The 12,681-nt window shown below is 47.8% G+C and overlaps 1 protein-coding gene across 3 annotated transcripts in view; it reads right to left on the bottom strand.

Moving 5' to 3' along the window:
• Positions 1-5,032: 5,032 nt before the first annotated feature.
• Positions 5,033-12,681, bottom strand: part of ARMH4 (armadillo like helical domain containing 4) — a 54,318-nt gene continuing 46,669 nt past the window's right edge. For 2 of the 3 annotated variants that reach the window (XM_083863511.1, XM_083863513.1), the window contains exons 7-8: positions 9,343-9,477; positions 5,033-8,609 (exon numbers count right to left, since the gene is read on the bottom strand). In XM_083863511.1, coding sequence (XP_083719637.1) covers positions 8,541-8,609; positions 9,343-9,477 — 204 coding nt within the window. In that variant the 3' untranslated portion in view covers positions 5,033-8,540. The remainder of the gene's footprint in view (positions 8,610-9,342; positions 9,478-12,681) is intronic. The other variant, XM_083863512.1, reaches the window with a different exon arrangement.

The raw sequence follows: 12,681 nt of genomic DNA on the forward strand, positions 1-12,681 counted from the left end.
CAGATGGACCTGAGCATGTCAGGGGAGCCATTTGTCCTCTTAAAAAAGGAAAAAATCAAGGCTGATGGGATTAATTTGGTGGTGGATCACCTAGAAATCTTGTGGCATGAGACCTTCAGACTCTACACCCCAGCCAGGGCTTGGCTTCTCATGCCCTGCTGCTCTCCTGAAAGCAGAGACATCCCTTCTGTCTCCTGAAAAAAATTTCTCTCCTCCCAAATAGCACAAGACCTGCCAGGATGCTCAGCCATGGCCAAATCTCTGTCAGGTACTTTTATCTATCCAGGGCATGCCCTCCCCATCTCTTAAATCAACTTAAAATGAATTTGTGGAAGGTGTCCCTGCCCAGACACTTCACACTTGCAGTGCCTCTTGTGGTTACCTGGCCATGCAAATGTTTTCATCACTGCCTGAAATGTGGCAGATCCAGCCAGCTCCATGGCAATATCCCTGTGTTTGCTGGATGCACATTTTAATTAATCTGCAGCATTCCCAGTGCTCGGGTTCACCTGCTAAAGCCAGGCTGATCACTGCACCACTTACTTCTCTTCTCCACTGCATCAATTTTTGATGTCCTATACACTCATTTGTGCTGACTAGACCCAAAATTACATATATTGCTTCAATTTTGTCTTACAAGCAGGCCATGGCCCAAGGGTTTATAACCTCAAGAACAGCCAGGTAAGCAAGAGCCTTCACCATTCTCCAGATTCAATGCTCAGCCCATAAAACCACACTAACATTTTATTTCCATAGTGTCAGCTAACATCCCTCTTCCACAGAAAATTCCCAAATTGTGGTTTTCTCATGAGCACCAGTGTCAGGGCTTGGGGTTTGCCAGGCAGGGAAGCTCACAAGCAAATCCACACTGAGATTTCAGCTCCAGGTTTCTGTCAGGCTGGGGGACCCAGAAGAGTCTTGTGCAGATTCTAATAATGTTGGTGTTATTCAGCACCATGAGCCCTGGGGTGGCTCACAGCACATTGCTTTGTTAGAAGGTAAATGTGAAATTATGTTTCTTCCTGTTTCCTGTCTCCTCAAAGTCTGCACCCTGCTATCAAAAAAAAAAAAAAAACAACAACAAAAAAAAAAAAAAAAAAAAAAAAAAAAAAAAAAAAAAAAAAAATCCCCTCCATATATCTTCTGTTTCAGTATTTCCACAGCCTCCTCTCCTTTCCACACTCAGATGTTTCAGGGCAATAGTTGTATATTTTTAAGCCTAGCATGCTGACAACAAAACAAATATCCAATTAAATACTTTTTTTTAATAAGTACAGCTAGCAAGCAGCCCAAATCCCTTGATTAGCCTTTTGTTTGTCATGCTATTATGCTACATTCTTCACTTTCAATTCTAGAGGAAAGTCTTCCCTGGATTGTGCATCCCCCTCCTGCCCAACAGGCAGATCCTGTGAGCCATGGTGGCTTTGGAACCTTTTTCTGTCACTTCCAGCAAGGACAAAACACCCAACAAACCTCTGCCCCCATTTCTCATGCAATCCATGGTCCAGAGGAGCTGCAGCCCTGGCACCCTCCTTGCCCATAAATAAATTCCACATGGCCAGCACTGAGGCCCAGCTCAGCTTTCCCTGATTCCAGCCTGGATTCAATGATGCATTTTACTACCTCCCTCCTTTCCATTTTAAACCCAAGACCAGAGTTTGGTTTTTTTTTTTTAATGCAGGTCTCCTTGGCCATGGTTGTGTCTTGAATATAATATCAATTTTTTTTTTCCAGTTCCTGCTCCTGCTGAAGTGGGAACAGCTCCAAACTCCTCTGGTCTGCAGGATTGACATCTCTGGTGTGTTATTTAATCTCACAAACTACAACCAACCCCCCCCAGCAACCCCCTCAGCTCCTTGTGCCCAAATTACCTTGTTTGTCACCACAAACCCATCCTGGATGTTCACGCAACAGTGCAGCTCCCATTCTGCAGCCCTGCTGCTGCTCTTGTAACAAAAATCCAATTTCTGGGTATTTCAGTCGAATTTCTGCCTGTATCCAAGTGAGATTTAACCAGACAGGAATGTAATGCAATCAGTCAGTGGAATGGAAGACTGCTACTTGCTATTTTTTTTTTTTAATATTAAAAATGCAAAGTATAAATAATAATCTGGGAAAAAAAAATTAAATCAGAAACCCTGAAATTGCTTCCATAATTGCAGATTAAGTTATGGAAAGAATAAGTGAATAAGTCCACAGCAGATGATTTCCAGAGGCAAATCAATAACTTTTAAAGGACATATTGACCAGCAAGAATGAACCTTGGGAAAAGAGCTAAAATTGAAAAAAATATCTACTTGACAAATTATTTTAAATAAAGATTTTTCAGCTTCTTGATCTAAAGTACAGTTAAATCCAGTGATCTAAACATTTTGACTGCAAATTCCAGGTCGGGTTACAGTCTGATCCTGGCCAATGTTTTCATTATTGAGACTTTGCTTGTGTAAGAGAAGATGTTTTAAATTTACATCAGACACTCTTGATTTAATTCTGAATTTCCTTTATATGAGTACAGTCACTTTTTTGCAGAGATTTAATTTTTTTTAAGAGACTACAAATTTTCCCTCCATTAAAGAAAAGAAATATCTGTTAATATCAGCCTCTTTTATTGCCCAGATCCATTTCCTCTGCCTCAGATGAAATGAAATCCTTAGTGAAGAGCCTCATTGACTGAAGTTTACCCTTCCAGTCACTTTGTATTAAAGATTTGGAAAATTAGTGAAAGTACAGCTCAGCTCCCAAATGCTGGCCCAACACAGAGGTTAACATCCCTCTTCGTGCACAATGTGCAAGACCCAGGAGTTTTCTGGGGATATTTTTGGAAAGGGACAGTCAGAAGCTGCCATTAATCTCCATTTATGTCCCTCCACAGCCCAGCTGCAGCCCAGCTCTGCCAGGAGCTCTTCAGGTCTTTGGCACCTTTTTTAGTGGCAGAGAACCACAGAACCATTCAGGCTGGAAAAGACCTCTGAGATCAAGTCCAACCATTCCCCCAGCACTGCCAAGGCCACCCCTAACCCATGTCCCCAAGTGCCACATCCACATGGCTTTAAAATCCCTCCAGGGATGGGGACTCCACCACTGCCCTGTGCCAGTGGTTTATAACTCTTTTGGTGAAGGAATTTTTCCTAATATCTAACCTGAACCTCCAGTGGTGCAACATGAAGTCATTTCCCATTGTCCTATGGCTTGTGACTTGGGAGAAGAGAACAATTCCCCCTCATCCATGAATATTCCTGCCTGGACATCAAGGCTTTGCTGATTGTGGTCTTTCAGCCAATGCTCAGAAGCTTTTTCTGGACAGAATGAGAGTGTGGCACATTTCCACTGCTCTGAGAAGAGATTTTTACCAAGAAATCAGCCTAAAACCTAAGCCAAAAAAACTTAAAGTAAATCAGGAAAAATCATAGTGCCTGGGAGGTGAAAAACTTGGGTTGCAAATACAATGCCCAGCACTTGTCATTAAGAAAGGAAACATTTCTGCAGGGAACACCTCTTGACTCCCTGCTGCTGGCTCAGACCCAAACCCTTCTCTTGGGATGGCGTCACCACTGGGAAGAAAAAAAAAAAGGGGGGGGAAACCTCAGTAAGCCTTAGGGAAGCTGAGAGTGAACATCCCTGTGCACTGAAATTCTGTCCATGAGATCCAGCTTTAGTGGAGGGGGTTTCACAGGAGGGAGATTTGTCTCAAAGTAAAGGAGGTTTTTTGTTCTGAGCACAGATCCTGGCGTGTGTCTTTACCACCAGAACATGCAGGGAATGCCTTTGGTTTGTCCTTCCCAAATACATTGATGAAAATAACCCCAAGCTGGGCTGTTTGTGCTGCTCTGCACAGTGTCCTGCTCATGCCTGAAATAGGCTGAGCCCTGTGCCAGCCTCATCCTTGTGCTTTGTGCACAGCCCAAGGAACCCACACGGGGCAGGAATCCCAATGATTTCCAGGACATCCAGCTCATCCTCTCCATCAAGCCACATAGAAATGCTGAAAATGCAGGAATTCTGCAGCCTCAGAATAGCTCCATACATGCTTTTCTTGGGGTTGGGTTTTTTGGGGGTTTTTTTTGTTTGTTTGTTTCTTTGTTTGTTTGTTTTGGAGGGTTTGAGGGTTTTTAGGGTTTTTTTGTTACGGTCTCTTCTCTCCCCCATTTTCACAAACCCCTGGCTTGGCTGGCAGAGTCATCACAAGGAGAGCAGCTGATGGACAGAGGCTCAGAGCAAGGCAGAGAGATCACAAAGAGTAATTTCCTAAGGAAACAGACCTAGGGGAAAAAAACCCATTGTCATTGTTTATCTTCTTTCAGCAGGTCTTGTTTTTTTCATTGGAAAAAGCCAGCAGTGCAGCAAACAGCTTCATGAATATCCAGATTGTTTTTGGCAACTACCAATTAGCAAAGAATGTGTTCATGCAATCCCCAAGCAGCTATTTCCCTGGGAATTTCTTGTTTTGAACAAGCCATTTTCCATTAGAGAAAATACACACGGTGACAAATAGTTCTTGTTAGTGGAGGGAGATGGGAGAAGGGCAGGCAGGCACCTTGTTATTGGGATATTGGAAGATCAGGGCACAGACAAATCAGAAACAGGACAAAACAGAAAAGAAAGAAAAGAGGGAAAAAAATGAAAAAAAAAATAATGAAAAGAGAGAAAAAAAAAGAAAAAAGAGAGAAAGAAATATCCTGGTGTGCACAAAGATGTCACTCTGTGTTGGGGCTCATTGCTGCCACTGCAAACCAAGGGACTTTGGGGTGTTACTCATCACAGCCCATGGCAAACACCTACTTCCAGATAAATCCTACCCAAAAAAGTGCCAGGCTGAGGTTCCCCACATCTCCTATTGCCCTTGCAATCCCAGCCTTGCACTGACCATGCAGCCTGGAGAAAGAAACACAAACACTCAAATCTTCCAAGCATCACTTCACAGCTTTGCCTGAGAGGCTGAACGAAGCACAGATCAGGGAGACCAAGCACTTAAAGTCAGCTATGATGGACAGCTTTTTATTTCCCAATGCTTTCATTTAACAAAGTGCTACATTCCATAGTTACAGGATGAGGAGTTGTTCCTGTCCAAAATAGAAAAACCACAAGGAAGCAGGAGCACTGCTCACACAGCTCTGGGGCAGCAGTGCAGTCCAGAGAAGCCTCACCAGGGTCAACATCTGGCCTCAGAGACACCTCCAGGGGTCAGCAGCTGTGTGGTGGAGGTGCATTCCACTGGGCTGGTCCCTCCTGTCAGAAATGGGGCTGGAGATGCCAAAGCTGCTGTGTAGTGCCTGCAGTGAAATTCTGATTTGTGCTGTCAGGGAAATGCAAAAGGGAGGTGAGTGGCTCGTCCTGTGCGGAGTCCAGGGGTTGTTATTGCTGCAGTGACATTGCTGTGCCAATGTCACCACTCTCAGCATTCAGGGGCTTGCAGTTCACTGCAAGGGGGATGAGGAGGGCCCTTCTTGGCTGCTTTCCTTGCCCTGCCTCTTCCAAAAGAATCTGCTGGTTTGGCAAGGCAGAGGTAAAGATCAAACCAGCAGTGTTAGGTCACTGGAGCTTCAGCTCCCACCTGAACCCCCTGTCACCTCCCTGCACTTCAAGGGGATGACTCAAACTCCAGGAGCTGTGCAGAGAGTGTTTTTATGAGCCCAATCTGAAGTCTGTTGGTCTTGGATGACGAGGGAAGGGGCTGAGTGGTGCCTGTGCTGTGAGGACCTGCAGACACTGCACTGATGCCAAGGGCACTGCAGGGAACACTGAGCTCCAAGCAGGAAACACTGACCTCCAAACTTCCCTCCAGCCAAGGCTGGTTCTGACTGCCCACTTTGCTTCCAGGCTGAGCTGAACACAAGGGCACCCTGCAGGGCTGACCAAAACCAGCTATTCCACAATAGAAACAGAAACCTCCACTCCCAATGGCCATCAGTTGGTGTCTCTGCACTCTGGGCAGCTCAGGGAGCTGCTCAGGTCCCATCCTTGGGTGAAGGATTTCAGAGCCAGAGTCAGGCCTGGTGCAGACTCATCACAAGAAAAACCTTTGGGAAATCCACCTAATTCTCCAGAAGAGACCAGAGAGCCCACACTGAACTGGGCATGAAACTGGGCCTCCCTTCCTTGTCCCCTTCCAGCATCCAAGCCACCCCTGCCACATCCTCTCTGAGAGAACTCTGGCTCTAAGGACACCAGGGCCCCCCACAGATGCAGTAAAACCCCACTTTCATCATTCTGACTGGCAGTGTTGCCTTTAATTCCTCAAGTTCATTATGCTGGAGAGGGAGAAGAGAGACAGGGAAACTGATTGCCCCTGCAGAAAGGCCGTGTTTCCCAAACTGGGGATTTGTTAACACAACAAAAGGCCACAGCACCTCCTCACCCTAATCCATCAAACTGACAAACCATCCATAAGGATCCTCCTGGAGCTGCCAGAGCTGGGATACTTAAACCAGCAGCCTTCCTCAGCCATCTCTCCTTCTCCTCTTCCTGACTGACCCAGCATCTCTGTGTTTTATCAGATATTTTATCAGAAATCCACTTTGCAATCCCCACCACGCCTTACCAGGAATAAATCACCAAAGAGCCCAAGGGACAATATTTCCTGATTCCCAATACTGCAAAGCAGCCAGGAATGATCAGCTGGACTCTTAACAGCTCCCAAGCTCCAACAGACTTAGGAGTGAGAAGGAAATAGGGAGAGATCAGTCTGGAGGGAAAACTTCATCTTAACTTGGAGTGCCCACTATACTACATGAGAAAGAGGCTTTAATTTTGGATTTAATGCTGCATTGCCAGTCAGTGCCTGTTAAAGATGTGGGGCTGGGGTTTTTTTGCAAGGCAAAATCCTCCTGGTTGGAGTTTCAGGAACAAAAAGGGAGAGATGCACTACTGACACTTCCACAAGACATCTCCTCACCATCTGACAGACCTTTCCACCTTCCCAGGGAACAAATCCTGCTCCTGCCCCTCCTCAGCCTCTCCTCCCTCCCTCTTCTCCAAAGGTTCAGTGGGATTTAATCCCAGCAGGTGTGTGGTCTGCCCTCACTTTTCTGCTCAGTTCTCCTCTGGCAACAGTCACTGCTCCTTGCAGGAAGGATGATTCCCCATAGAACAGCCATTCCCACCTCAGAAATGGGGATATTTTGCATGTCAAATTGAAGCAATTCCACAGTGGGAAGCAGAGATCAATAGTGCAGCCCTTTTCCTGGCAATTTTTACAGCATTTTTGGGCAAAGCTACATTATTCTCCCCTGCTCAATGCCTGTGACACCTCAAGCACTAACAGGGCACCTCCACAACTCTCTATATCCATCTGTGCTGTGAATCCACTTTACTCCCTACAGCCAAGGGTTCCCAGTGTGGTCATCTCACTCCCCACATCTCTCCAGCTCTTGCTGTTTTCTCACTATCAGCCACAAATCCCTCCACAGTGACTGCCACCTGCTCCCCAACCCTTAGTGCCTTTCTGTATTCCCTGGTTTGGAGATCAGTTGTGCAGGGAATCTGTGGCTGCCCCATCCCTGGAAGTTTTCCAGGCCACACTTGGAGCAACCTGGTCTAGTTGAAGGTGTCAGGGTTGGAACCAGGTCCTTTCAAAGTCCCTTCCAACCCAAACCATTCTGTGAGACAAGACCCATCCAGATCCCCCAAAGGTGCTGATGCTCACGCAGCTTTCAGGGGCTGAAAATGCATTTTCCAGTGGGGTACAGAGGCTCCACTCTCATCCCTATGGGAATGCAGCCTTGCAAGGAGATGAACCTGGAGCTGGTGTCCTTCCAGCAGGAGGCAGAAGCTGGGGAAGTCTCTGACCTGCCTCTTCTCTCACCTCCTTGCACACTGACCAAAAGCCAAGAGATCCAGGCAAGAGCAGCCGTCAGTGGGTGAGCGCTGGTATTTATTGTGCTGTAACACTCAGTGCTGGTTGAAAATGGACAAGGAATTTTGTTGTGGGATCAAGTGCTGAGGCCATTCCTGTGTGTCTCCAAGCAGTGTGCAGCACAGCTGAAGGAAGAAAGGGGTGAGAGTGGGGGCAGAAATGTGCTTCAAACTGTACCAAGGACCCTGTACACGGGCACTTCTCAGGCAGCCAGGGATACAGTTCAGGCTTACAACTCATTAATTAAGCAGAGCAGCTAATCTTAGCACTAACAAACTCTAGCTCAGGTAATGTAACATTTAAAATGAATTGGACAGGAGTCATTCACAGTAAAGATTTCCATTCCTGGGATGGGTGAGAGCTATTGTTATGATTAGATTACTGCCAGCCAGGACCAAAACAGTACAGAGAGGAAAAGAATCATCCACATGGATCAGCTCCAGCTGTGGCTCTGAATGAGGCGCCAGGGGGGTGAGTGTGAGATCTCCACTACTGTATCAAAACAAACATCACGGGTGGCACACGTAGAGCATAGCATTGTCATTGTCATTTGGCTGGGGACACCACCCCTGCCCAGGGCAGCTGAGGGAGCAGCAGAAAAGTCACTTGTTGTTCTTCTTCTCTCCCTCTCCCCCTCCCTCCCTCCTCTGAAAAGTCACGGGCTCTCCCAAGGGCACTGCAGTTCCACTCAAAATTCGTCTTCAGAGCTGTCGGCCAGGAGCATGACTCGGTCCTGCATGCTGTTAAATTCCCTCTGCTGGGGGAGGAGAACAAACAATCAGAGAGGTCCATGTGCCAAAAGGAACAAAACAAAGAGAATTTGGGTGCCCGCATCCCATAACGAGGTGCCCAGGACACTCCAGCTCACACAGAGCCTACCCAGGCTGTGTTGGCTTTACAGCCAGAAGGGCTCACAGCCTCCATACCTTTCCCTGGCAGTTTCCATACTGTCCTGGGTTGTAGTGTAAGATGTACACAAAGTATTTATTACATCACCATCTTCATGAACTGTTGGAACCAGGTGGGGCAGTGTCTTCCCAGGCCCCTCCTTTGGGCTCTTCTGCTCATGGCCCGTCAATGCCTTGCCCAGGACTCACAGGGAACTCCCTCCAGGAGCTCTCTCTGTTTAATGGGCCATCAAGGACCCACTGCACGACTCCTCATCCCATTGGGAGATGCTCCGCCCAGGGGGAGGAGCCAAGCATTCCCACCTGGAGAGAATCTGGGATTTGGGACAGGACAAGCAGCCCTTACCCACTGGATTCCCAGAGAAGCAGAGCTCCCAGACCTTTCTACAGGATCACTGCTTCAGGAAGAGCCCCTCACCTGGACTGCTCCCACCACCCTGCTCAGGTTGTATTCTGACTCTGTCGGTGCTCTTTTGTGTTATTGCATTTGTTTTATTTTTACCTTTTTACATTTCTTCTTATTAAATTGTCTTTCTGACTTGGAGCCTCTCACTCGTTTTGCTTTCAAACCACGACACATACCTTCCTTTTGTGTCTCTTTGAGCCGTTTCTCCTCCGGCGATTCATGATCTTGATGCTGTAGAGGGCTCCCAGGATGAAGAGGGCTCCAGCTATTCCCACTCCCACAGGAACCAGCATTCCCGACATGTATCCTGCCTGAATGGAGAAGAGAAGGAGCAGAGCAACACTCCCTAAACCATCCTTCCAGTGTCATTTTCACCAGTTAAGGACTGCAGTATATCCCTACATTGATTTCCTCAAGGCGTATTGGATTTGAGCCCCCATCATCTGTCTGCATGGGATAATTCCTGTTTCCAGGGACTAACCCCACTCCAGGAGCAACTCAGCTTTTCCTGACAGATATTTACTGGTGACAGCTGAGACCCTGCAGTGCTTGCCTGCCTTTAGGAGAGGGAATAATTTGGGTGAGTGCTGGGGTCAAGTGGGATGCAGGTGTGAAGGAAAACCTTGGCTGCCAAAGGAAGGTGATCTCAGGTCACTCCAAGACCTCCTCAGTTTTGTACTCAAAATCTCTGAGCCAAACACTTTGGCTTTGCAGGGGAAGGGGTGCCCTGCATGGCAGCAGGGTGATGACAGGGAGGGAGGGCACACACACCTTCAGCTGGCCCTTAAGGGGAGCACAGCAAAAGCAAACCAGCCCTAATGCAATCGCTGTGATCTGTATGTTTGCACTGCCCATGAGAAAAAAAAAATACAGACAGCATGAATAATCCAAAGTTATACATCTAAATGCTTTCAATCCTTGGGAAAATATTTCCAAGTGCTTGGTATTTTATATTTTAGTGCTTGAAATGGGGATGAACCTAAGATTTAAAGTGCCAGACAGATTGCTTCAGAATCCTCACCTCATTTGGGCAGGTGGGCTCAGTGTTGCAAGGCAGGCAGGTACAGCCTGGCTGTCCCCCTGTAGCTCTGCCTCTCCCCACACTGCAGAGTCCTCTGCTGTGCCACTACAGCTTCACCCTTTGCCTGCTACACCCCCCAAAATAGATTTTACACCTGCCAAGGGACACAGGCACCAATTCTGAGGACTATCAGACAGCTCCTAGTGAGCCCCAGCCCATTGCTTACAACCACTTGTCTTCATCTGTGCTCTCAAAACACAACACAGCACACACACCGTAATTACTTCTCTTCCATAATCCACTCAGTGGGAGGGAAAATAAAAAAGCTATTCAGCTGCACTGCCCTGCTTTTGTACACTTACCTGGAGAATGAAAAGAACTGCTCTCACCTGGGGCAGGCACCATGCCAAGGAGGGCTGGTTTGCTCCCCTAAGCCCCTCCAGATCCTACTCAGGGCTTTAAACAACAACAGCTCTGTGTCTGCATCCCAAAGCTTGAGGGATCTCCAGCTGCATCGTTCAGATTCCCTGAACACCCTCCCAGAAAAGCCAGCCCTGCTCAGCTCAGGTCCTGAGAAGGGGCAGGGTTTTTTTGGGAGCTCAAAGCCCAGCTCCCAAAAAAAGAAGGTTAGTCAGGACACAGCTGAAGGCTGTGTCTCTGTGAGGCAATTAAGGTGCCTTAATTGGGTGACCTAATTAGTGCAGTGTGGGGTTTTCTATTTCTGGAACTTTGCTGCTGGCATGGGCAGTGAGGGGAGGCTGCAAAAGGCTTTTAGCTGCTGCCCAGTTGAGTTTCCATGTCAGAAATCACAATGAACTCCTCAGCCTGTCTGTGAGCCCTTATCACACCTAACCAGCCCATGGTCTTTTACAGGTTTCCCCCAGGACAATGTTCTATACCCCAAAACCCTGTGATGTGATGCAAATCCAGCCCTTCTGTGTCTTGCAGCCCAACTTCTGAGGGCCATTTCAAAATCCCATTTCACAGGTCAAAGACACATTTTTACCCCTTTATGGGAAGACGTAGCTTCTTTAGGGATGCTTTTAATACACCCAGTCCATGCTCATGACCTTCCTGGCCCTGCTGGGCTTTGAGATAACACCAAGACAACTTGAGAGGAACTTCATGTCCGTTATTTGCCACACCAAATGCAGCATTTGCACAGTGACTGCAGGAGACCAGACATAAATCTGTCCCTGACCCTGTGCTGCTGGTCCCACAGTCCCTGAGGGACAGAGAAGGACAAATCTCCCAGAGATGGACCACTGTGTGCTGGAATCCTCTTCTGGATGGAGGGATTATAAAACAGAGGACAGGGGCAGCACATAAGGCTGGTGCTGATAAACTCAGCCAGGAAGAGGAGGGAATGGGGTGAACAGGTTTATTTGGAAGTGATTTGCTACACCAGCAGCTGGTTGGGAGTGGGGGAGAGAGTGTTTTTTGTTGGGCTTTTCCAAGGAAAAATGTGATCCAGGTGAAAGAGCTGCTGTTCCCCAGAGGAGGGAGGTGGCTCAGGAGTGAGTGGACACCAGTGGATCCTCAGTGACCTGGGCACTGCCCAGCTCCAGGGTCTCCAGAGCTCTGCTGGAGACAGGGACATGCAGCCCCTCTACAACAGGGAAGGACAGAGGTGGCCAACAAGGTGACAAGAGGAAAGATGTGAGAGCTACAGCTCCAGTGAGAAGACTCTGATGTCCCCAAGCTCGTGCTGTGCCATGAGCAGGTGCCCTGTGCATGCTGCAGTCCCTCCAGGCACACAACCAGCCTCGTGGCTGCTCTTTACCTTCGCTGGGAAAACCATTCTCTGTCCTTTCAGCATCTGCTCTGGATGAATCCCAGGCCAAGGAGCTCTGCCATGAGCAGAGCTTGCTCTAGACTTGCCTCCTTCCTAGTGCAGGCAGAAAGGCAACTCAACAAGGGCTGGGCAGGAACTCAAACCCTTCCCACTCCCCAGTCCTGGAAAAACAGACACCAGACCCTGTTTCTCTGCTCTGACTTGATGGTAAAAGTGCTGCTGAAATTTGGTGTGGACCACATTGGGAAGGCTGGGCCGGTTGGGTGAGTCTGCCTAAGCTCAGGGATGTGTTTTCAGAGATCAACCCCCCACTCCTTGTGATGATTTTTTGTTTCTACTGACTCTGATCCTGCTCAAGAATTTCCAAGGCCTGTTGAGTCACGAGATGTTCTTGCTGTCACCTCATTTCCAGCTTCATGGCTCTGCTGTCAGCAACACAACACTTGGAAGGCTTCACAACCATTTTGAAATGTCAATATTTGCTCCAGGGCAGCAGAGCTTAAAAAGCCATCACTGCCTGTGGCTGGCACAACTCCTGATTCCGTGGACCAGCCCCCTGTGATAGCAGGGAGGAATGATCAGGGTCTGTTACCTTGTCAGGTTTACTGTGTTTGATCATTCTTCTTCCAGGGATTTGCAGCACATTGAGGTGGAAAAGGCTTCATCCAGAGGCAGTGGCATGACATGCAGCCTCTCACC

Source organism: Zosterops lateralis (assembly GCF_965231275.1).
Source record: "Zosterops lateralis genome assembly, chromosome: 6".
NCBI classification, from domain to species: domain Eukaryota; kingdom Metazoa; phylum Chordata; class Aves; order Passeriformes; family Zosteropidae; genus Zosterops; species Zosterops lateralis.